We start from the raw sequence: 22,909 nt of genomic DNA, 5'->3' as shown, positions 1-22,909 counted from the left end.
CAGTTCCCTCCACTGTATCCTCCTGTAGCTGAGATCCCACTTTTTGGCTAATGCTGAAGTCTACAGTCTGTTTATTTCCTTGACCCTGTTTCAGGCTGCAGGAAGTAGGAAAATTCCTCTCCAGAAGCACACTTGTGTAAGTTCTGAATCCACCACCTCTGCTTCCTATCCCCTACTTTTATTATTTTGACATTACTCTGGAAGGGTTTGTCCAAGCTCTTTATTTTGGTTAATACATATACCATATAGCTTGATTTGCCCTCTTCACAATCCAATACAAGTTGTTCTGGAGTTAGGACAAGATGACATTCTGGTGTACCCTGGCTTTTGCTGAGTTTCCAGCTTTAAAAAGAGGCTGGCATTTCCTTCCCCTTTTTCCCTGCGATTGTGCATCTGCCCAGTTGTCTTATACTTGTCTTGGTGACATCTGCAAAAAGTAGAGAGGCTTTTAATCAAATCTCAAGCAAGAAGTATGAGACAATACAAGGGTTCCTGACCATACACGTATATATATAAAGAGAGCATCAAGGAGAAGAAGAGCAACAACTAGGTATGAAAGTCTTTCACACTCTTCTTGCATTGCATTGCTTTCAGACATGTTTAGTATTTTGCATTTATGTAACGCTTTTCATGTAAAGATTTTGGAAAACTTTATGGGGATGAAACACAAATTACCTAGGTGATTTTTGTGAAGCCTTAGTAAGAAATCTAGCACAACTAGGAATGAGTCTATAGCCCTTTTCACCATACAACCTGTTCTTTCGTGCCTGAATATGTAGATTTTGCAAACGTAGAAATATTTTTACAAGTAGTGGTGTGAAAATACTGCTTTATACTTGGGAATTTGAAACACACAGGATCAGAGAACACAAAGACCAAGTTCAAACAACTTGGTCTTTTGCAGCTTGGCCAGCAGCTAAAACTAAGTTTACACAGCCCAAATCCACTGCGCTATTTACTGGCCAAGTCAGCATCTGTGCTTGAATTATGCCACACTGATAGAGAAAGGCAGGCAGCTCCTCCATCACATCTGAAGGCTCACATTTTCAGCTGCGGCTCTGTTTTGCATTTTGCATACTGCTTCCAGATACTCCTGAAGGGCACAATCTGCGCTCTGTGTCCTTTCTACTTCCTCATCCTTTGCAGTTTCCTAAGCTCCTGCACACATCTCTTATTTTTTTGCATTTTTACAGGCAATCAGCAATTTTTTAGATCCACAAATACAGCTCAGCTTTCCTTCAGTGTTATTTTTAGCCCAAACTGGCTACTAGGAACCACAGTTGGCTTGTTCTGAGCCCACTAAGACAGCTGACTCGGAGATGGCAGATATCTCAACCCTTTTGTAACTCTAAGGGATAACGGATTTGGGAGGACAATTTCTGTCAGGACGTGTGGCCCCAGTACAGCTGGCTGTACGAGGTGTGTCCACACGCCTCGCCTGTGGTGTCCCCCACCCCAATTCAGCAAACACACCACATTCACTCCTCATTGATTTATCTTTATGGGGTTGCTTTTGTTTTGTTATTGGGTTGGTTTTGTTTTGATTTGCTTTCCCTTAAATAGTGCTGCGGCAGCAAGGGCTGACTCGCAGCTGACCGCTTGCAGGGCCGGTGCACGCTGTTCACTCTGCGGGACAAAGAGAAGAGCCAGGTCAGGCTTTCGGAACAATCCCATTTTATTAATGCCAATCCCTCCAGCAGGGATTACCCTGGTTTATTTCACCTAAACTCTCACTCCTGCAGGGGATTAGGCCGAGACCAGTCCTGACTGTGGCGTGGTTGCAGCCTCACTCCACCAGCGCTGGCCTGGCCGCACCCCACACCATCGACCCCAAAACACCCCAAAATTTATTAACTCGTTTCTTTATTTCAACAGAAAACAGCCCTGACCAGGCTGAGAAGGAGGCGGGCGGGAGGAAGGGCAGCACCGCCCCGTCAGGGCGTCCCTCCCCGCCCTCTCTGAGGCCTCACGGCCGCCTCAGCGCCGGGACTGGGGCTGCAGGTGGGGACCGGGCATGGCCGGGGGGGACCTGGCACGGCAAGGGGGGACCCGGCACGACAAGGGGGGACCCGCCAGCCCTGTCCTGGTGCGAAGTCAGGGCCGAAATCGCTTGAGGACAATGCATGCGGAGCCTGCACGGAGTCTGTAATTCTTTCCCGGTTGCTTGCAGGTCCGAGAGCGGCAGGAGGAAGATGAGCGTTTCCCCACCATGTCTCTCCATGCAGTGGCTGTAGCCAGCTACAGCGGGGTCTTCAGGCACTCCGGCAAGGTAAGGCTCCGGGCCGGCTCAGTGTCAGTAGCTGAGAAGCTTTTTTTTTTTTTTTTTCCACAAAAAACGGCTTTTAGATGCTAGCGGTTGCGGTAAATACCGCGTTTTCTCAGCTGACTTGGATTTTGGAAATGCCTTCCCGGTGTTGGAGGGGAAAAACTGGTTGCTGTGAAAAATGTGGAACTGTCAGGCGCTCTTATTGAGTGTGCCTACGTGTTTTTGGATGCCTCATGCACCTCTCTTGTCTGTTATAAGTGCTCGTTAATTACTTCGTGTTGTTTGGTAATCAAATACTGAGAGATCTTTCCCCCGATCAGTGATGTAGCCGAAGTCGCAGCGCCCTGAAAGTAAAGGGAAATCTTTGATCAAAATTCTCCGAACACAAATTGCTTACGATGCGATATGAGAGATGGGAGGTTTGGTGGTTTTTTTTTAAGATACAATCTTGACACTCAGCACTCTGATACTTGTGCCTACTGATAAGGTCCTTGCACTTAACCTGGTGTCAGATAGTTATGATATAAGCATCCTACGATGTAGAGCTGGTTAACTTTTATTTTTTTTTTAATCAAAATAATTGCTTAAAATGAGTTCCTGTAAGAATTATTTTATCCAGTAATATCCATAATATTATATTCATGTGTATAAAGTCTGTCTGCACAGCAGTTCTTTCTGTTAGTGAAGGGGTGGGGAAAGCACGATCAGATCCTAACAGAGCGTTTTTCCAAGCACTGACGCACTCAGACACTAAATACTTGAAATTCAGCATGTTATTCTCGTTCCAAAACGTTATTCTTCAGTTAAAAGGGAAATACTTTGTGGTTTTCAATTTGGAAACTTCTGCTTTCCGTGATCTGCTATCCAAGTCCCCTCACTCTCTCGCAGGACCACATTAAGGTCAGCGTGGGGTGGTGGTGGGCAGCTCACCTTTTCACTCCTTTCTCTCTGGGATCACAGCGATCCTAGTCCTTTTAACAATGTTTTCCATTTAACTCCTTCGATTTTCCTGACTTCTGTAATGTATTCTGCAGATCCACAGCATGCTGAAGCAGCAGGAGGTGAATGCGTAGCCCTTGGACGGAATTTATGAGCTTAGGGAGGAGACCTGTTGCTTTGATGGCCTGGGTGTATCCTGCTCCTATATTGGAGTATCTTGGTGTATCCTACTCTGTCAGGATCTGTGCTAACCTGCTTGCCCCAGTTCGGCTCACACTGGTTTGGCAATATGGTAAATAAATCTGGCATAGAGGGTCTAAATAATCAGAAATATCATGTCCGCACAAAGCAAAATGCTGATCTGGTACGAACCCGCTCAGTCAGTTCAAACGTGTTCAAAACTTTTTGTCAGCTTATACTGGCAGGCCGTATGCCAGGTCAACTATTATCTACTTGTGTCACTCCTTGCTTCGTTCTGGATCAACCAAGTTGCTGACGTCAGCTCCATTATCCTAATGTTATATCAAATTAGGCTGCCAAGGTGATGGGACCACACTTGATCACAGTCAATACTGCTGGAAAATCAGGCAGCCTGTGGATTGTGGCCTCGTTTATATATTCAGTTCGTAGCTCGTATGCATCCAAACAGGCCTTTCCTTCCAGCTACACATTGGCGTCTCCTTGAATTCTTTCGCCCTTCATTACTGTTGTTTTCACAAATATGTAGTTATTTGAATTCAGCATTTTATCTTGCATATCCCTTACACACATTTAACTCTCAGTACGAGGAGTGCCTTTTAAACCAAACCAACCAGTGCTTGTGATAAAGGAGGCGCACATGTGACTGAGTAGTTATGGTAATTTCTCTTGCAAGAAAATGAAAACATGCTTCTAAAAAAATAAAATAAAATAACATCATTGCCTTGCTAGGTGGGAGAAAACAATCACTCTTTTGAGACTTTGTATTATTTTTGGAACTTGTTATTTTGTAATTAAATGCTCAGGGCTATAGACAGTATGAGCTTGGGTGTTGAAGGTCACTTACCTTTTGAAGTGAAATGCAAAACACAGAGTTAAGATGCTAATGCTCTTTATACCATGCATGATTTTTGGGAGATTGTCGGACAACCAGAATTATAGGCGCTGGCAGTGGTTGAGTAAGTGCCAGCAGGCCTTGGCACAGTGTTTTTTTGTGTCCCCTGATGGCATGTTTGTGAGACTGAGGGTATTGCTACCAGAGTACTGCTGTCTTCTAACCAAATTGCCCATGTGTTCTTGTCCTAGTTAAACCACAAAAATCTAAAGGTGGCTTTCACAGAGTCAGCGTTTTCTTCAAACCCCTCAGCAAGGATTAGCTGTCTTGCTCCAACACCTCAAATTTCAGTTCTCTCAGGTAAGTCAATTTGTTCTACGATGTCTCCTTCTTCTAGGGAGCTTTACTGGTGCTTGTAGTGATAGTAAATGCTATTTATCTTGGTGTGTAGCTGTAATCTTGTTAGAGAGGCAACCCTGCTAATTGACGGGACAACATCAAAGTTGACTGTACAATTTCAAAGGAACAGTTTCTAACAGTTTCTTAAACTTTCACGTTACCATAATTACTCACATGAGTATTTGTTGTAAAACTGAAACTGATTTTTTTTTTTTAATTGGAACCAAGCTATTCCCAGTAGTAGCTTAAAATACAGCTCTTTGTTTTTTCCCCAGGCTCGGCATTGCAGAAGCCTGAGTTAAATTTTTAAAATTTGATCTCTTTTCTCTTAACAAGTAGAACAAGTATTTAGCAGATTAGGTCGGCATGGCTGTATGATTTGTGCTGGAGATGCTCCGTGATGCTGGTGTGGTGGAGATGACATAGGATGAGAGGGAATGGAAAGGCTGTCAGGATGGGCTTTGAAATATGAAAATATTTCAAATGAAAATATGATAATATATGAAAATATGAAATAATTTCGACCTGGCTTTACAAGGACAGCATTGCAGGAGCCCTTGCAGGAACTCTTGCAGTGCATCTTGCACATGATATTCTTAACAGTTAACGTTTTCAGTTTCTCTTGATGCGGACTGCTCTTTATAGACTTGCTTTTCCAAAGTGCATTGGGTTTTTGTTTTGTTTTGGATCCCTGCATTAGTAAACTTTCTTATCTAACAAGCAGTTTGTGTGCATGCTGGCTTCCAGGTGAGTGACTCACGGAGAGGTTTGTTGTTGTCAGATGAGGTATTTCCAAGGAGAGCAACCTCTGGGCAAAGTCTGCAGTCTGCAAGACCTGCTGCTTTTTTCAGCAATGGTGTTTAACATTCCTTGTGGTCCTAACTAATAGGTCTGTGCCCTGGAAATGAGTCTCCTTGATTGTGCCTATTCTTAGAATTTTACAACCGACTTATCTTCCCCAAAGGAGACAGTTGTTAGCTTTGTCGTGATACGGTTGATAGTTTCTTCTTGAGGAACACAGACTTTGTGCCTAATCTGTCCATTGCTTGGGTGATGGCAGTTCCTATGAGGCTTTTTTTGTAGAAGGCAAAACTTCAGTTTATTTGTGAACAGCCACTGATCACAGTGCATGCTCCTACATCACACTTCTGTTGCCCTGTTTGCCAGTAAAGGCAGTTTTCCCATTTTCTGTTGAATCTCAGTTTTACAGTAGGTCTCTTAGGACCATGGCTGGCAGCATTCTTGATTCCTCCAAGAGACATAGTAATGAGCTCACTGTGACAGAGCTGATTTTCTCTGTGGGTTCCCATAAATGCTGCTGTTCCTCTGAATAACGAGCTGAGGGTTACTTTCCACATGAGCAGGGGCATCAGGCCAAGCTGAAACATGCAAGCTCATGACCTTTTACTACTAAGTGTGCATTTCTTTTCTTATTTTTGTTTTGATTCTGTATGTGTCTTGCTATTTAACGTGTCTTTCTATTTCCTGGCAATAGAGCCCAACCAAGCAGTCAGTAGCAGGGCTGTAACAGTTACTTGGCTGTACCTCGCCCAGTCTTGTGGAAGTGGGATGTTTTTGAGCACACTGACAATCAGACCCCATTAAGGTATTAACTAATTGTTTGCGTTTGGCTAGAAGCAGCGTACTTTACTGCTGGTTTATTACCTAACCTTATCAATGACTGAATTGCTTCCTGATTGCATCAAGCAAGATCTCTCTTGAAGGAGGAGGCAGGACGGAGTGGTGTGTGAATTCGGTTCTTCCCTTTCTTCTTGCTCGTGCTGAAAACGACGTGTTTTATTCATGTTGTAAATTTAAATTAACTTTTTTTTATTATTATTATTGTCTCCTAACCTCTCTGTTTCCTTGTTTGAACAGACGAGTACTCAAGGCCAGCTGTAATTGGACATGCTGGAAGTTTTGGATCGTACCCAGATAGCGCTGAAGCCATCAAAGACATTCTCGTCTCTGTTCTAAGTGGATCTGGCTTGAAACCCTCTCTGCTTTCGGAGCAGAGCACCATGCAGGGAGCTGAACAGCCAGACAGTGACATGGAAAGGTGGGAAGAAAGCAGCGATGGGGATAACAACGAGGACAGCGACAGCGATTCTGCGCATCACAGCGCTGCCTGTACGCAAACAGACATCAGGTTTACGAGGCACCGGGCGTGCTGGGACAACACGGACTGTGATTCCTCCAGACCTTCGCTGGATACTTTCTTTCAGCCACGTTACTCTGACAGGGACCCTGCTACTTCTTCCCTGAATGGTTTCACCCTTTCGGACGTATCCCCTCTGAAGCGGGACTGCTTCACCCAAGTGACGTTAACAGGAGGCACCGTCACGTCGGCTGTCGTGCATCCTGTAAAAGAATGCCAAAATTCCCTAAGCTCCCCCGAACGAGACGTGACTTTTACAAGGCTTCTGCCAGATTCAGCCATCAGTAAGCCAGCAGCTCTATTTAAGTACCCCGCAGCTTCCGAGCCTGCAGAAGTCAGCAGCAGTGACAGCAGCTCTCCCCCTGTGTTTCCCCAGTCAGAGCCTTTCAGTCGAACAGGTAACTTTACGTTCCATTTCTGTTTCACCATTTCTGTGCTGAGAAGGAGAGGCGTTGGTAATTGAAACTGAAATGGACCTTGCTTATGGTGAATGCTAATGACTGTACAAATGCTGTCATTCGAAGTAGGGGAGAGGGAAGAAAGAGGAAGCTTCAAAATGAAGGAGAGCCAGTGAAACAGGAGGCATTCTGGCTTGCAGTGCTGTCTGCTGACACAAATGCTTCTTTAATATGCACCCTCTGGTAAAATGGAGAAATCACTGAGCTTTGATCAGCCTGGAACACCCCAGGATGAGGTGCCAACTAAAGGCTGTAGTGAAGTGTATCTGCTGAGCTGGGCTTCCTCCTGTTCCTGCAGCTCGCTGCGGAACAGCAGAAGAATACTGTTTTTTAATACCTAACATTTATATTAGGAGCCTTTGCTGCAGCATGGTGAAGCTTTTTATTATTATTTATAAAGGGTGTTACCAGTTTAAACCAGTATCTAATGGTTTAATCTCACTAGATGCTGAGCCCCAGATAGGTGCAACTGAGATCTCATTTTTTACACTGAAAAAAAAAAAAGACAAAACTCCCATTTCCAAGGTCTGGTACTTCCCATATATTCCTTCAAAGCAGCTCTCAGGCCTGAAGCTGGTGGCGAGACCTCAATTCCCCCATCCCTCTGGAAGAGTGGGAGCTTTTACCAGTAAGAAGTTTGTCATCTGGGGCAGGATGGTGGAGATGATGGCTGTTGGCTTCCGCTGGGGAGGTTGTTTGCTGACCCGTGCAGGATGGAAACCACACCCCGTGGTTGGAGCTGGGCTCAGCCAGTCGTGCAGGTTTTCGGGAACTCCGTCTGGGAAACAGCCAAGCCTCTAAAATGTCATCAGGGACCACAGGGTGCGTGTGTAAGAACAAATAAGTTGCGTGTGACTCAGTTTTCTGGCACAAGCAGGACGTGTCACAAGCTTCTCTTGGGTCAGTAACGCTCCTGGTTCTCTGCAAAGTGAACAGAGGAGCACAGTGGCCAGGTGACTGAGGAAGCAGTGCCCTTGTTTTTTATTAACAAATAATCCTCGAGGGAGCTGGGATCCAGTTATACACTGTGCAGGCAGGCTCTGTCTGTGGCAGTCTGAGATTTCTGTTCAGTACAAGTGAAAAAATTCTGCACTTCACTCTTCTTTGGTGTTTCGAGCTGTTTGAATGACTGATGCGTGGTCCAGAATGGGGGGTTTGAAGGTTGTGAAGTCAGATTTTTTGAGGTTTCTTTCTCCTTTTTGTGATGTTCTCCAATGAGGACAGGGAAGACAAATGGCAAACTGAAAAAGAAGAAATAAAATGTGTAATTTGAAGGAAGGAATTACACAAGAGCATCTCCTGATTGAGGTTCCTTTTGATTGTTGTTTCAAAGATGGTAGATTCTCATTTTCTTGGAGGAGAACAAGTGAGGGATGCACAAGAGGTAGGAAAATGACAGTCCCTGTGGCTTAAATCAGAGTAAATATATATTTTTTTCAGTGGGATTTAAAGAAGTAGTTACTTCTGCTGATCCTGTGAGACTCCTGTTAGGGCTTGTCCCATTTTCATGCTTTTCAGGCCCACTCTCCAGTGGCCCCATGCAACCTTGGAAGAGGCTCCATCAGTGCTAATGAGGAGTCTGTGACAGAATTTGGGGTTTTCTGGGGGCTTTGTTGTGGCTGGTGTGTCACGGGCATTTCACAGGGCTTGTTCTGCCTTCCAACCTTGGTGAGCATCAAGGGCATTTCCTTCTGCAGCTCCTGAGCAGCCTTTCCCCAGCCTCCAGGCATGCTGCTCAGGAAGAGAAGGGCAACCACAATCTTCTGCGTCAGGCCCAGAGCTGCATCCCGTTGCTGGATGCCCCAAGCTCCTGTGCTGCTGAAATACCAGCTGGAAAACCCTTGTCCTTGCCCGGGGAAGGGACTTTGCCTTGCTCCAGCAGCTCCTGCAAGCCTTGCTGGGTTGTTACTCAAGCTCAGAGCCAAAAAAATAAATCTCCTTATGTCATCTGTAGAGAATCCCCATTCTTTTAGATTTTTGTCTGTCCCTAGGCCCTCTTTTGTCTGTGTTTTATCTTGTTGAAATCAATTCCCACCACTTTCTTTTCATTTCGTGAAAAAGAAGAAATCTCAACTCTGAATTTTACCCTTACTTACGTTACCCAGCGGCATTAGCAGCATACGACGTGCTGGAAATCTTCTGTGGTTTTGGAGAGATCCCTACGCTGTTTGTTTGTTTGATTGCTTTTCTGTATGGCACCCAGATGTCCTGTGGAGCAGGACTTTGTTTTCATGCAAAATGGAACCAAGTTTTAGTTAAAATTACTAAATCAGAGTGGTTTTTTGGCTTTACACTATTTTAGCATAAAGGTGGAAGTGAGTTGTAAAAAAAAAAAACAAAACAGGTAAGCAAAAGAGAAAACGCATTAGATTTTGAAATAATATGTAAGACCACTTGCATCTTACATTTTAAAGAAAAAGATAATTTTCCCATTTCCTTATTTCTTCTTATTTTTAATTCAGAGGATGTTTGTTATCTTAACTGCTGAGAAAGTAGGCTTTTACCAAGCTGTAGGGTCTTTAGCACTTACTTGTACTCCCCACACACGACTTGCCCAGTAAGGTGAATCATCAAGTAGGTAAGTAAATAACCTAATTAGCTAGTGACTTTGCTTCAGTGATTAAAATTTGTTTTGAAAAATCAGATCGGCAGCCTCTCCCATTTTTCTCCATGGTATATAAAATGCAGGTGTTAATAATTCTTTATAAATCTCTACATCCATCTCATCTCACCTCCTCACATCAAAATACAGCGCTGACTTCTCAGCCTGATTTCACCAATGCTTAGGGGCAGTGTAATGAGGTTTATTTACGTAAAACTGTATAAAGAATCCAAACTAGGCCTGGGTGTTCAGTGTTGTTTGGCTGGAGAAAAAAAATCATAAATTATTCTCACATTTTTGGGGGTTTCTTTACCCTTTATGTGACTTTGGAACGATTCATCAGTGGCAGTTTTGTTTTAGGAAGAGCCTTGGGTTACACCCTGTTATTTGTAACAGCTATAAAGGGCGTGTGATGGCAGCATTTAGATGTGGTATATTTTATTCTATAAGCATCGCCACAGTGAAACAGAAATTGATTGGTATAAGGTCAAAGAAGAGGCAGCGACTAAACACCAGCCGGTGTTAAAAATCAGAAGTCTTTTCCTTTCCTATCTCCTTAGCATCTACATCTACAGGCATTATGTGTGATCTTCATCACACATCTCAGCAAATTTCACAGTGGTTGCGAGTGATTTGGATGCGAAACGTTAGGGCATGGTCTGACACCCTCAATTTTTTGGCAAAGAAGGTTGGGACTGCGTTAATTTATATGTAAAGAGCAGCGTAAGTCTACAGAAAAACAGCTGTGTTGCGCTGCATAGTGCAAAGTTAATGGGAAAAGAGATGAATTTTGTTTCACAGACGTAGCAGGAAATGCCAGGAAAACAAAACTGCTGTTTGGGAAGCAGGGAATCCTACAGTTAATGGATCTGCTCCAGTTCCATGTCTTAACACGTGGTATGGGTTGCGTTTGAAGACAGGAGGGAGATTCCCTCACAGGACGGAAACAGAGTGGCCAAGTTTCTTCCTTCTTTGCTGTAGTGACTAAGGGAATCTCTGGTCTGGGCATGTAAAGAGATGTATCAAATATTGGTGGTTATTACTATAGCTAATAAAGTTGTTTTTACACCCACAGGTTCTGCTTCACTTTTGAACATAAGCGCTGTACCCTTGAATCGTTCTCTGCAGGACATCTTCGTGCTTCCAGAAGATGTGGAGAAGGTGAGGATGACAAAAAAAAATTGCAATATTTTTCCATTTTTATAGTAGTGAAACCAAGTGACAGGAAACATTTCTCAATAATTGCTGTCATTTATTACTAAATCTGTGTAGGCACTCGACTCTCTGTTTGACTTGGTTATCAGCAAGCTCTTTTTTTCCTAATTTTTACAACTACTGTATTTTCCCTGTTCTTCCCCTTGTGAGTCAAGCTGCCTAAAATGCCTACTTCTTCATTTGGTTTTACTCTCAGTCCATAACTATTATTTAAAAATAATAGAAAGATTCTAGAACATTACACACTTCTTTTCACTCCACCTTTTTCGCAGAACTACAGAATGGTTGAGGTTGGTAGGAACCTCTGCAGGTCATCTACTCTGTTCCCCCCTGCTTAAGCAGGGCCAAGAAATATGTTTTCCCATATTCCTTGAGACCAAACTTTAAGATTAGTGTAGTCACAGTAAAGTTACAGTACAATTTGTTGCAGTTACGTGCATGTGAATGGGATTAATCCATGATTTTACAGTCATTTTACAGATGGGGCTGTTTTCTGTGTTTTTCTGCTCATGAGGAGCCTGTGAGATTGCTGTAAAGGAATCTCAAAAAACTGCAACATCTGCAGTAGTTTAAGCTTGGCAGCCCATTGGAAGAGAGCTAAAGATGACAAGATAGTCTTGTAGCACATATCTCTGGGTGCTAAAGAGGCTCTTAATCTTTTCCAACAGCTGGGAAAGAAAGGCTAATGTTATAATTAATTATAGCGAAGAGTAGGATTTATTACTAAAAAAGTTTGGAAGTGTGCCTGGAAGAGGAGCTTTTTTTGCTGGACTGCTGCTTTGCATCTAGTCCCATGTCTTGGGCCCAAGAAGTAATCACTGTGTGCAGCACGGGTTTTACTGGAGTGGCAAGTTCTGCATTTGACTTGAAGCTCTCGTTGTTCCTAGGGTGCATTTAAAGCAGAGAGGGGAGAAGAAAAAAAAAGAAAGGGCTTGTGAGCTGGCTTTTTCATGTTGCTTTTTCTAAAAGACACTTCAGAAAGGAGGTGACATTTCTCCACCTGTGATGTAGGAACCAATACCAAAGCAATTTGCTCTCAAACACCAGAAGACCAGGGAGTAGATTTAAAAAAAAACCACTAAGGTGCATGAAGTGTCAGAAAGTCTGAGAGTCGTAGTCCTGCGCCAGGAAGGAGGTGGGCCAGATGGACTAGGGGGACTTTCCACTGAGATGTGAGTGGGAGGGAAGAGAAAGGAGAAGGTTGATGTGTCACGACCCAGTTGGGCTCCTTCTTAGGGTGACAGACCTTACCAGCAGAGCTGAAAGCTGATAGTCATGCTGAGTGGAGGGGTGCCTGTATTTTGTTCCGTCATTTTGCGACAGATACTCTGATAACAGTTTTTATCAGCAGGACGTGCTGATACGCTGTGCTCTGCCACTAACTTGGGGTTAACCAACGCCACGCAGTCTTAGACAAAAGATAGAAGTTTCTTGAAACACCCACAGGGACTCGTGGGCTCTCCCTAACGTTGAGATGAATGTGGACAAAAAAATTAGGCTGTGGACAATCAGAATGCACATGCAAAATCCTAGGGAGCACAGCAGCTATATCTAAACACCGGTGCATATCTTCACACTTCCTGTACAAGTTGTAGGGGATACTGGCAGGAGCGGTTCAATTTTCTGAGCATAATACATTTTTTAGAAAAATTTGTATTATTCTGCACTCAGAACCTCTAGCCTTAGTACAGCTGTGGTGTTTTAGAGGTCTAGTTTTGGACAGCACAGGCATGCACAGTTGAGAGGAGGGAGGGAGGGTATCCTGAGTGTTTCGGGAGTTTTTAATCGCACACCCAATTGCACCTATGCCTCCGTCACATGTTCACTTTTGGGCTGAGCCTCTTGGACCGCTGGAGAGAGGATACAGCAGTGCCATTGGGTAGGGAACCCCAGATTTATCTGGAAGTCTCAGTGGCACTGAAGGTGGTCTTAGTTCCTTTTTCATGGAGGATGGATGACCCAGGCAGGCAGACTGCTGAGGAACCCTACGGGGAGGGTAGCTTCTGGTGTGGAAGTGCCATGGTGAAGCTTTGAAATTACAAGCTTTTATTTAAAGCAGGGGATGAGCTTTTATTTAAGGGCAAACTTTCTATGCAGCCTTGAGTTGACGGTAAGCTATCCCACTCCATATTCCCTGCCTGAACTCTTGAACACATGAAAACACTTCACTGGCTTCTGTATCGCCTGCCAGATCTGAAGAGCCACAGTCTGCTTTAAACCTGGCCCCATCCAGGTTAGCATGCATGCAAAACTGTTTGTACACAACTGACAATGATTCTGTAACTTGAAATTCAATCCTTTTAAATACAGTACGTGGATTAATACTTAGATACTAAAAAAAGCAGCGCACCTAGAAGCCCTAAAATGCATCCGTACTCATCAGTTAGGGATGTAATCAAATTTCTTTCCAACTGGTAGATGGACAAGATAAAAGTAAATGGTATGCTTTCATCAAGGGTGAGACAATTATCTGGGCAGTTGCCTTCTGCTTATTGTCTCAGAAGTGCTCTTGAGGTGGTTTTCTTTCTGGTGTGTGTGCAAATGAAAGGCAAAATAGCTTTACATTTTCACTTCTTGAATCGGAAAAGTACCGGGAAAAACTATATATTTAATTTCCCCTTAAGTGAATATAAAGTATGCTGCTTATTAATGAGTGTTCCTGTCTTGTGTCCAGGAGAACGCGCACTTCTTCGTTGCAGATATGATTATAGCATCCCTGGAGAAGATGAAATGCAATATCCTAAGCCAACAAGCAGAGTCCTGGGGTGTGGATGAAACAAGCGGATCGGACGGCAGCTATCACACTGATTCAGAGTTATCCTCTTACCCCGGGGGGAAGAAGTCTGATTCTTCTGTTGCTTCTTCAGACAGCGGTTATGAAGGCAAGTTACTTAGTGTGTAATGCAGCCTTTTCTGACAGCCGTTGCTGTAAATTATTGTTCAAGAAAATAAGAAAGGAATTTAGAACCAACGTTGCTTAGAACCAAATGCGCTATCACCTGGTGTGAGTCTCTCTACACTTAGAGTTGTGTTCCCTGAGGATCTGTATTCCACCAGTGTTTTCCCCATGGGTCAAATTCTTCCTTTTGAATATTCACATTTGTGTTTTATATATTATCATTTTTATTTTTTTTCCCCATTCTCATGAAAGCAAGAATATTAAAATTGAGGTGGCCCATAGCAAGCACCACTCTTGATAACATGTGCCTGCCTTCTCTCTGCTTAAATCCTCTTGCAGGATTTGAAGCGTGGCTCTTTTCTTCTGTGCATACTTCTGCAGTCTGCAAATCCGATCACCCAGTGGATTTGAGTGAAATTGCCCAGAGTATTCATGCACGTGTAGTCTGAGGCAAGATAATAAGCGCTCCTGGCATTATAAAGCTTGTGTCATCACTTGGGTTTTTAAGTAGATTTAAGTCTTGAGTGATGCAAATCTCCCACATGAGAACAGGAGAGACTCCTATTAGTACAAAAACTTTTATTTCAATTTCTAGAAACTTCTCCCTAAAAAAACAAGAGGCTTGCTATATGACAGGTTCTCAAGTATTTGCTCTGTGTGCATGTGTAAAAATTGCTCTGTAAATACAGGCTGCGTGCTAAAGTTTTGGGAAGTGGAGAAAAGCGATGAACATAATAATCTCAGCTACTCTGTAGACGCTGGATAGTTTTATTGGTGCCTTCTCTGTTCTGGACAGGCTGTGCTCTGCTGCCTGTCAGCTCCTCAGCACATCTACCATCACATCATGAGGCTGCCAGGTTCCCCTGCCACAGCGACTCAGAGGATGAATACGTAGTTATAGGTAAGACTTGAACATTTTATTTCCTGAAACAGCTTTATTGTTCAGCTGAATCTGTTGCGTCGTTTGGAAAACTTACTGATTTAGTAGGTGGAGAAATGACATGACAAAATGGAAAGAGCTGTGTATGACTCCGTATTAGAATTCATGCAGAAACCCCAGAGTGGTGCAGGATTTCCTTTCTGCAAAAGAATATCTTTGCTGGCTTCAATGACTACAACCCTTTTACTGATTAAACCTGTGAATGTGGGTGAGCAAAGTGTGAAACTCGCATTTAATCTGCAGCCTCAGACAACTATAGCAGCATTGTTTTGGGAGAATTCAGGACAGTATGTTATCAACTTAACTGGAGAGTGATGAGTTTTTAGGCAGCTCTACCTTTGCTCCAGAGCAGACTGTCTTTGTCCTATTAGTCACTATATTAGTCACCAGTGTTCTGCTCCTCTTCAAAGGATCCTAAAGTTTCTCTGCTTTCTGTTTTTTTTTTTTTGTTTTTTTTTTTTACATATGAAGAAATACAAACACTTAAAAATGGCCTGGGTGATGTTCAACCTCCATCTCATTTTCTCTTGTTAACAGATTATTTTATTATTATTGCTTCCTTCTAGTTTTACGGAGATCCACTTATTTTTCACCTCCTCTTTCCCCATCTAAGAATGGGGAGCTATCTCACAGAAAAACTTTATTTTTTGTTATCAAGAGTTATTTTGATATGGATGAACTGGGAAGCATTTGTCTTCAGAACAATACACATGGCCAAAGCTGGTGCTACCAGTGTGAACACCTTGTCTGCGTATTTTGTCCATATTAACATAATAAAGAAGTGTGCTTTGATTCCCTTCATCTCACCTGTTAGCTAACTCATTTATGGCATTATTTGGCATGTTTGTGATTGGTGTCTCCAAATATTTTTCAGCGTCCAAAAAAAGTGATGTAAGCACTGTTATTATGCATGTTAATGTTCATGTCCAGTTCCTTCTGGCTGGGCCTGGATTCAAGCACTCAATCTCTCTGTATTGATTCCCCTGCCCTTGAAGGGAGGCTGATGGAGATATTTGATGCCTTGCTGTTAGGAAATACTTTTCCTCACCAGATATCACAGCTCTGCAGAGGGCATCGGGCTCCGTGTGCCCATTTTACAACCAGGGCTGAGGTTATATCCCACATCCAGCAAGGCTATTGTAAAGACAAATACATTTGAGACTGACAGCCATAGTAATACAGAAGGTGGACATAAAACTGTGCTGAGTAACAGAAGCTTTGTTTCTCAAATGGTACGATAAAGCTTTCTCCTTTACTGCAGAACTTGAAGACCTTGAAAATCTGTCTGTCACCCCAGATGAAAGGTAATGCTTTGTATTTTAATGTAGTAGCCCTTGCCATGTAAACCCAGTACAGCGGTGCAAGGTTTTTTGCTGGGCCAGCTTTCTGGTGACTCTTGGATGGGGCGGGGAAAGGTGTGGGAGTGCTAAATTTGGTACTCGCCAAGGAAGGGGAAGGAATGCTGCTCAACAGCAAATGTCTTTGTGGTACTTGGCTTCACAGAGCATTCCCTTGGTCCTGGAGTCTTGCTGGAGGGTGGTGGCTGTGGCTCTGCTAGGGCCTGGGTGTATCAAAGCAAGGGAATGGGAATGAAGGGATGGGAGAAAGCTTTTCAGGGATGCAGAAGAGGCAGTGGATCTGCTGATGACACACTGCTATTTTTCACTGTCTTTCTTGCTTAACTTCCAGATCATCTTTTGAACCAGGCAGCAATTCTGCTGAAGCAACAGCTCAGGAGTTGTGCAGAGCTTTCAGAAAACACTGGTTGCAGACAGAATCTGCAGTGCAACTGTCTGGTTGCCTGAGCTCATCTAAGCAGAGAGTGAGTCTGAGCCGAAAACAGCAGGCTCTTTATCCTGTTCCCCAGATAATCATTGTCTCGCTGCAGCTGCCTCACTATTAGGGGAAAAGGGAAGCTGCAATTAAAAAATAAAATGCAGGCAAATACTCACAGATTATTAGTTAATTTTAGATAAATTTTTGGAAAATACCCTCTCTTATTAGTAATTTTCAGCACAATTGAGATGTGCAGATATGAACAGTGTACTTCTCCTAGGACTGATACAGAGGAATTTAACAGAGTGGGGATTATGTGCTGGTGAAAACCAAACTGTAAAATCCTGGTGTATAAAGGGAGCAAATTTCTAGCATTTATTCTTTGTCCTGCTGACTGGCTGTTCATGAGTTTGTCTTTTCCCAACAGTCTGTGCTGAAAGAAGAGATTCCGAGAGAGCTTGAGTCCAGTGTGAGTCTGGCTGAAGAAATAAAGATGATATCCAAATTAAGAGGATCTTCAGGCTGGACCCCACCGAGATCTCAGATTATATTTAACATTCACCCTTCAGTCAAGTAAGTCTGGTGGAACTGAGCACTGCCAGTAAAGCATGGGGAGCTGTGTAACACCTGCTGAAGCTGATGGAAGGAGCCTGGGTGATTTAATAAAAGCTAGGATTAGGCCTGTTATTGCATGGCACAGCCTTCTGCTGTGTCTGTCATCAGCTTTGCTAGAAAGCAGATGGCATCTTTTTCCCCTCTGCTGGCACGTCCTGATTAACATGGTGCACGCACTTTTACATGTGATAATACACATATTGTTTGGTGCTACAGTGGCAGTGCTTACTGGAATCTGAAGAATTCCGTTTTGTGAGATTAACTGGAGTATATTTTTAAGGCTTTCCTTGCTTCTTCCGTGCTCACATTTCAAGGGTGGTTTTCAGAAAGGAGGAAGAAAGGTAGTGTTTGGGGAAACTGCTAGTCTCACTCTGCATTAAACCATATTAAATGCACAAAATAGGCAGGACTTTGGGGAAAATTGCAATAAAACTGCATTTTGTTAAGTGAAACGTAACAATTTGTCTCTGTCTGCAGGAGAGATGCAGTGATAGCTGCCCAAAACTTTACTTGTGTTGGTTGTGGAACCCCAGTAGAAAGCAGTAAGTATTATCAAAAGAAAAAAGAAAAAAAAAAAAACTATCCATAACTGGTAATCAGCTGTGATTTTCATCAACGTAGATATTCCACAATTGTGAAATCTGTCTGAGCTAGTAGGAAAATCTTACTGTTGGATGTGCCTGCAATAAAATGGGCAGTGTAGCCAATTACCACTGCCTGAAATTTCTCACTGTAGATAGAATACAGCAGTTGATAGATGTCCTTCTCACAGTTAAAATTAGTAACAGTCAACAACAAAACAAGAAAAGCTTATAAAAATTAAGCCTCTGGGCTGGAAAATGCTATTTTTTTTTTTACATTTTCCAACAGTTTCTTTCAGTAATTCTATCTCTCTGCCAACTTACTCATTTCCAAAAGTCTCTAAAAGCAAGCTGATGGAATGTGTGGTTTTGTTCTTTTGGGTTTGTTTTAACAATTATTTTCCCTCAAATCTTGATCACAAAATCCTGCTTGTATTTGTGATACTCTGCAAGAACTGCTTGAAAGCATGGTGATTTTCACGTCTGGTAACCAGACCTTACCTAAGAAATCTTTGAAATGGCTTTCGAGACCACTTGAAAGGGCCTGCTGACAAAGAACAGCATCTGTAATGGCCTGTAAAGTATCAACAGTGATGGCGCATGGGCTTGAGCAAGCCTGAGATGCTGAGATAGGTGAAAAAAAAATCAAAAATGTCTTTATATGGAAAAAAATAGCATACAAATGTAACACCGAGATCAGCTTGTCTTTCCTTCGACAGCAGTATTTGCTGCTGGTTTGTGTGTTTGGTTTGGTTTGTGTGTTTGGGTAAAGTAACGATGGTTTCTCTAAGACCTCATGGTGATGGATATAATAAGCTCAGTCTGATAGATACAGAAATGAGGAAAAGTTTCTGTTCTAACAGAAAATACAAACCTTAGGGATGTGTTTACCACAATAACAACCCCACACCTCAAATAAAAAATCAAAAATAGAAAAATCTTGCCACTCACTCCAGTAGATACAGGTTATTTAGACAGGAGGTGTATCCCACAAACATTCACAGTGTCACTGCCATCTGTGTACCTGCAGAATATATCAGGAGACTCCGCTACTGTGACTACCTGGGGAAATACTTCTGTGACTGTTGCCACAGCTACGCTCAGTCTTCAATTCCTGCCCGAATACTGATGAAGTGGGACTTCAAAAAATACTACGTGTGCAACTTCTCCAAACACCTCCTAGACAGCATATGGCAGCAACCAATTTTCAACGTGTTGACTATCAACAAAGCCCTCTATACCAAAACGAAGGAAATGGACAGGGTGAGGGTAAGTGTGGCTGTCGTTTTTTGTTTGTTTTTATATTTGTGGCTCTGTGGCTTTTGGAGAAGAGCTCTTTGGGACAGGTTGTCCTTTGCTGTGTAAGGGGGGAAAGAGGCAGAGTTGTCTTCTCTGCAGTTCGATTTGTCTCATCAACACTTCTGGGACTTCCTCTCTCCTCACAGATGAAGCAGGGAGAAGTCTCCAACCTATGCCAGAGGTCTCATTTCCTCCCACGCCTGGGAGGTGTTTCCAGTTTCAGTTCAGTGTGGAGCTGGGCTCCTACAGTAAATATTTACTTCTGCTTGGCAGTTGGCTGTTGGAAAGCTCCAGAAGTTTTGAATGACTCCTTAGTGTTGTGGCCCATTAGGAATAACACCCTTGACTCATCTGAGGATTGAGGAAGGGTGCTGTGCAGACAATTACAAGCTGCCTGCTTGTCTGAGGAGACTGTTACTTGTTACACGTGTTTGGATCTGGCACCTTGGTGTGACAACATGGAGCACTTTGTACCATTGGAATTGCTTCCCTTGTCAGCAAATCATCAAATAAAAGTAGCATTTGCACTCCTTGACCTGTCACACATTAGAAAATCCATTTGCTTAATTTGGTGTGAAGTTCTTCTTTTTAGATTGTGACTGATATACTGACAAGGGTTGCTGACTCAAGTAGTGGTTTTGTGTTTTTATTTTCTCACAAATATTTAAGTAAGACTTACTGTTTTATTTCTCCTTCATCTTTTAGGAGGCACAGGAACAGCTTTTTCATTTAAAAAAGCTCGTGAAAACCTGCAGGTTTGGTGAAAGGTATGGGCCATGATCGTGCATAAAAAATAGCTTATTAAAACGTACATAAGGTACTTACAGAGCCTTCTCTAGAAACATCTGAATGCAATTTTCAGTGAGCTTTTTTGATCATCAGAGAAGATTCTGGTAACAGAACTTCCTTCTGTTGCACTGTGAATGTTGAGTAAAGAACAGCTTTTATGTGGTAGCTTTTTGTTTCTCTTAACATCATTAGACAAGTGTTTGTTTAAGTTTGAATGATTCTTGCTAGGTGTATATTTCCTTTCTTTGTCCCTCTCAGGTTGTCACCTGCTCTTGAAAGGCCAGAGATATTTATTTATATTAAGATATTTATCTACATCTCTGGGACAATTTGTCTTAGTAAAAAAACAAACACACATAAAAAGGAGATCCTTGGAGTTTAAAGATTTCTTCCAGAAATCTGGCATATGCTCAGTTCAGTTATTGTATACACGTACTAAAATGAAAGTAGTAACCTAACATGATAAATACCAGAACATGAGAAGGTAAAAAGCTGACCTTCTTTTTGCTGCAAGTTAAAGGTTTTTGGCATACACGTCCCCAGACTATGGGCATAAACAGCGGTTAGACATGTGAGTGATGAAACCTTCACCACAGAATTGCTGACACTTTTTTAAAACGCTCATGAGCAAAGGAAGCTTTTAAAGTAGGTTCTCTTATCTCTTCAACAGAATGTCTTCAAGAAAAGCTTCATGTAATTGTTGTCCAACAAAATTAAATAGATATTTTAATGTTTCTCTTCAGCACAACCCCCTGTGATTCTATCACAGAAATAAGCATTTGGATCCTTTGTAGCTTCTACATTGGGCATATGTGAGAAGTTTTAAAAGCAATAGCCATGTTTTCAGTGTTCACATGCTTAGCAGAAGTATAGTTTCACTTCATAGTGATCTGTGCACTACAAAAACAAAGATCTCCTGGCAAAAAAAGTAAATAATATTTTTTTTTTTTTTTTGGCATTAGATATAGTATGGGATTTTACATGCTGAGGTAGAACAGAGCCTTTTACCCATTATTTGAGAATTGCTGGGATAACTTCACATGGCAACTTCAGTGCCTGAGGAATGCACATTTGGAGTAGACATTTTATTCTAAATCCCAAACCCTGCATTTTCTTGTTAATGTGAACTAAGATTGGGAGGGGAGGTAGTATTTAGTATGAATCTGCTTTGTGTGATCCCGGGGTGACTGGAGAAGTGAAAGAGGCTTATTTTAAATAAGCTTGAAAGACATCTTTTGTAACTTGATTTGGATTTTCTTTTTTTTTTTTTTTTCCTTTGCAGTGTACTGAAGGAATTTGAACAGGTCCCCAGCCATCTGACAGAGGAGCTGCATCTCTTCTCATTGGATGACCTGGTGAAGATCAAACGAGGGCAGCTACTGCCTCTTCTTAAAGATATTCTGAAGACCTCCATCTCTCACGTGGATGGCTGTGAGGTAAGGAACAGTCAGGGCTCTTAGTGTCCTCAGTGTGAGCAGCATCCCTGCTGACATTTGCAAATACTATTTTCTTAGATTCAACTTAAAAAGTAAACAACTTTCTTTTCGTTCTCATAGCTCTGTCAAGCCAAGGGGTTTATCTGTGAATTCTGTCAGAGTGCCGATCTGCTCTTTGCATTTCAGATTGCCAAATGCAAAAGGTGCACAGGTATGTTCCAGACCAGATTTTTTTCCTCCTTCCCTGAGGGGTGTTGGTGTGTAAAACAGTTCCTACTTCTATTTTAGGAAAACACTGAGAGCTTGCTTTGTTGAAAGCATGTTTATTTGAAAACAATGGATAGCATGTGTGTTTGACAGCCAGCCTGTGGTGCCTGTGTTACACCAGTCCATTTAGAGGTCAAAAATATGAACTTGTTCGATCCGTAGTTATGTTTGCAGGGGGAGGCTGATTTTTTGGGGTCTGTGCATGAAAGAGAGCCTGGGACAGTGCTATAATACTGTTGCTATACCAGAAGAATTATTACATTCACTGTAAATCCTGGGAATCTTACCAAAATGGTTAGTCATAGTTGTTACAGTGGTTATTGTTGTCCTGGTCTTACACTTGTTCTGTTTACTTTTATACTTGGGTGAACTAGGTAGGAAATTCTTAAAGGAACATTGCTATTGATACTTTTTTTTTTTTTTTTTCCTGAATGTTAAACTGCTTGTATTTATAAACAGAGTGCAAAGCCTGCTTTCACAAAGCATGTTTCAAGTCTGGAGGCTGCCCCAAGTGCCTGCGGATCGCAGCTCGGAGGATGCTTTCAGAAACTCCATCAGCGGTGCCTCTGTGAAACTGGATTCCTCTGATGATGATTGCCCATGTCAGACAATGCTCGAAGACAAATCTTCAGGTGCTTGACTAAGGATTAAATAATGTTGTTTTAGACATTACTATTCTTAATGCACGTCTCCTTTAGGGGAAGAAGAAAGAAAAAGGAGGGGGGGAAGAGAAAAGGTTTTTAATATCATCCTTGAAAACTCTCCCTAAAGGAGTTTCATCTTAACTGGTGACCGAAAGACAGGGTGTTAATTCAGTGAGCAGCATTTTTGTTGCTATGTTTTGTCTTTGTATGTAAGATTTTTAATATTATATTTTTCCATGTAACATTGATTCTTCTCTGTAATTATGCAAATAATGTAAAGATAGTAAACAAGTGATGGAAATCCTTACCTGTGTCAGATTTTGGAACAGAAAAAGTGGTAAAATATGAAGTCATTTTCTCATATGGCTCTACAATATAAAAACCTTTGTCTGTTTCACCCATGACAGCAGTTTTTAAGTGATCTGCCTGTCTTTATCTTGGTCCATGAGCTTTTACATCTTATTTTCTCCCCTTGACCTGTTGAGGAGAGGGAGTGAGAGAGCAGCTGGATGGGTGTTTGGCAGCCAGTGGCGGTAATTCCACCACAAGGTGCTGTATGCGTCTGCTTTGCAGATAACTAACAATCTCTGTCA

At 42.3% G+C, this 22,909-nt stretch overlaps 1 protein-coding gene across 4 annotated transcripts; it reads left to right on the top strand.

Moving 5' to 3' along the window:
- Positions 1–400: 400 nt before the first annotated feature.
- Positions 401–22,623, top strand: RUBCNL (rubicon like autophagy enhancer). Of its 4 annotated transcripts, none has more exons than XM_013104430.5 (16): positions 401–550; positions 2,171–2,269; positions 4,490–4,598; positions 6,516–7,193; positions 10,931–11,016; positions 13,745–13,952; positions 14,766–14,870; positions 16,171–16,213; positions 16,599–16,731; positions 17,113–17,258; positions 17,778–17,842; positions 18,912–19,150; positions 19,886–19,947; positions 21,252–21,405; positions 21,526–21,616; positions 22,132–22,623. In XM_013104430.5, the coding sequence occupies exons 2-16, from the start codon at positions 2,210–2,212 to the stop codon at positions 22,242–22,244; spliced, it is 2,292 nt and encodes a 763-aa protein (XP_012959884.3). In that variant the 5' UTR covers positions 401–550; positions 2,171–2,209; the 3' UTR covers positions 22,245–22,623. The 4 variants fall into 4 exon arrangements, with proteins under 4 accessions (XP_012959884.3, XP_005024861.3, XP_027327565.2 ...); XM_005024804.6 differs by lacking the exon at positions 401–550 and adding an exon at positions 1,602–1,650; XM_027471764.3 differs by lacking the exon at positions 401–550 and adding an exon at positions 1,876–2,001.
- Positions 22,624–22,909: the final 286 nt, after the last annotated feature.

Source organism: Anas platyrhynchos, chromosome 1 (genome assembly GCF_047663525.1).
Source record: "Anas platyrhynchos isolate ZD024472 breed Pekin duck chromosome 1, IASCAAS_PekinDuck_T2T, whole genome shotgun sequence".
In the NCBI taxonomy this organism is placed as follows: Eukaryota; Metazoa; Chordata; class Aves; order Anseriformes; family Anatidae; genus Anas; species Anas platyrhynchos.
Note: the sequence above shows the minus strand (reverse complement) of the source record. Positions and strands in the feature narration are given on the sequence as shown.

Bases quoted from the DNA above. Each gene is read 5' to 3' on its own strand.
- RUBCNL (XM_038173436.2), top strand. From the start codon at position 2,015: ATGGCCGGGGGGGACCTGGCACGGCAAGGGGGGACCCGGCACGACAAG. The intron at 2,270-4,489 runs GTAAGGCTCCGG...TTCTTGTCCTAG, and splicing joins TCTTCAGGCACTCCGGCAAG to TTAAACCACAAAAATCTAAA. The intron at 16,732-17,112 runs GTGAGTCTGAGC...TTTTCCCAACAG, and splicing joins TGAGCTCATCTAAGCAGAGA to TCTGTGCTGAAAGAAGAGAT.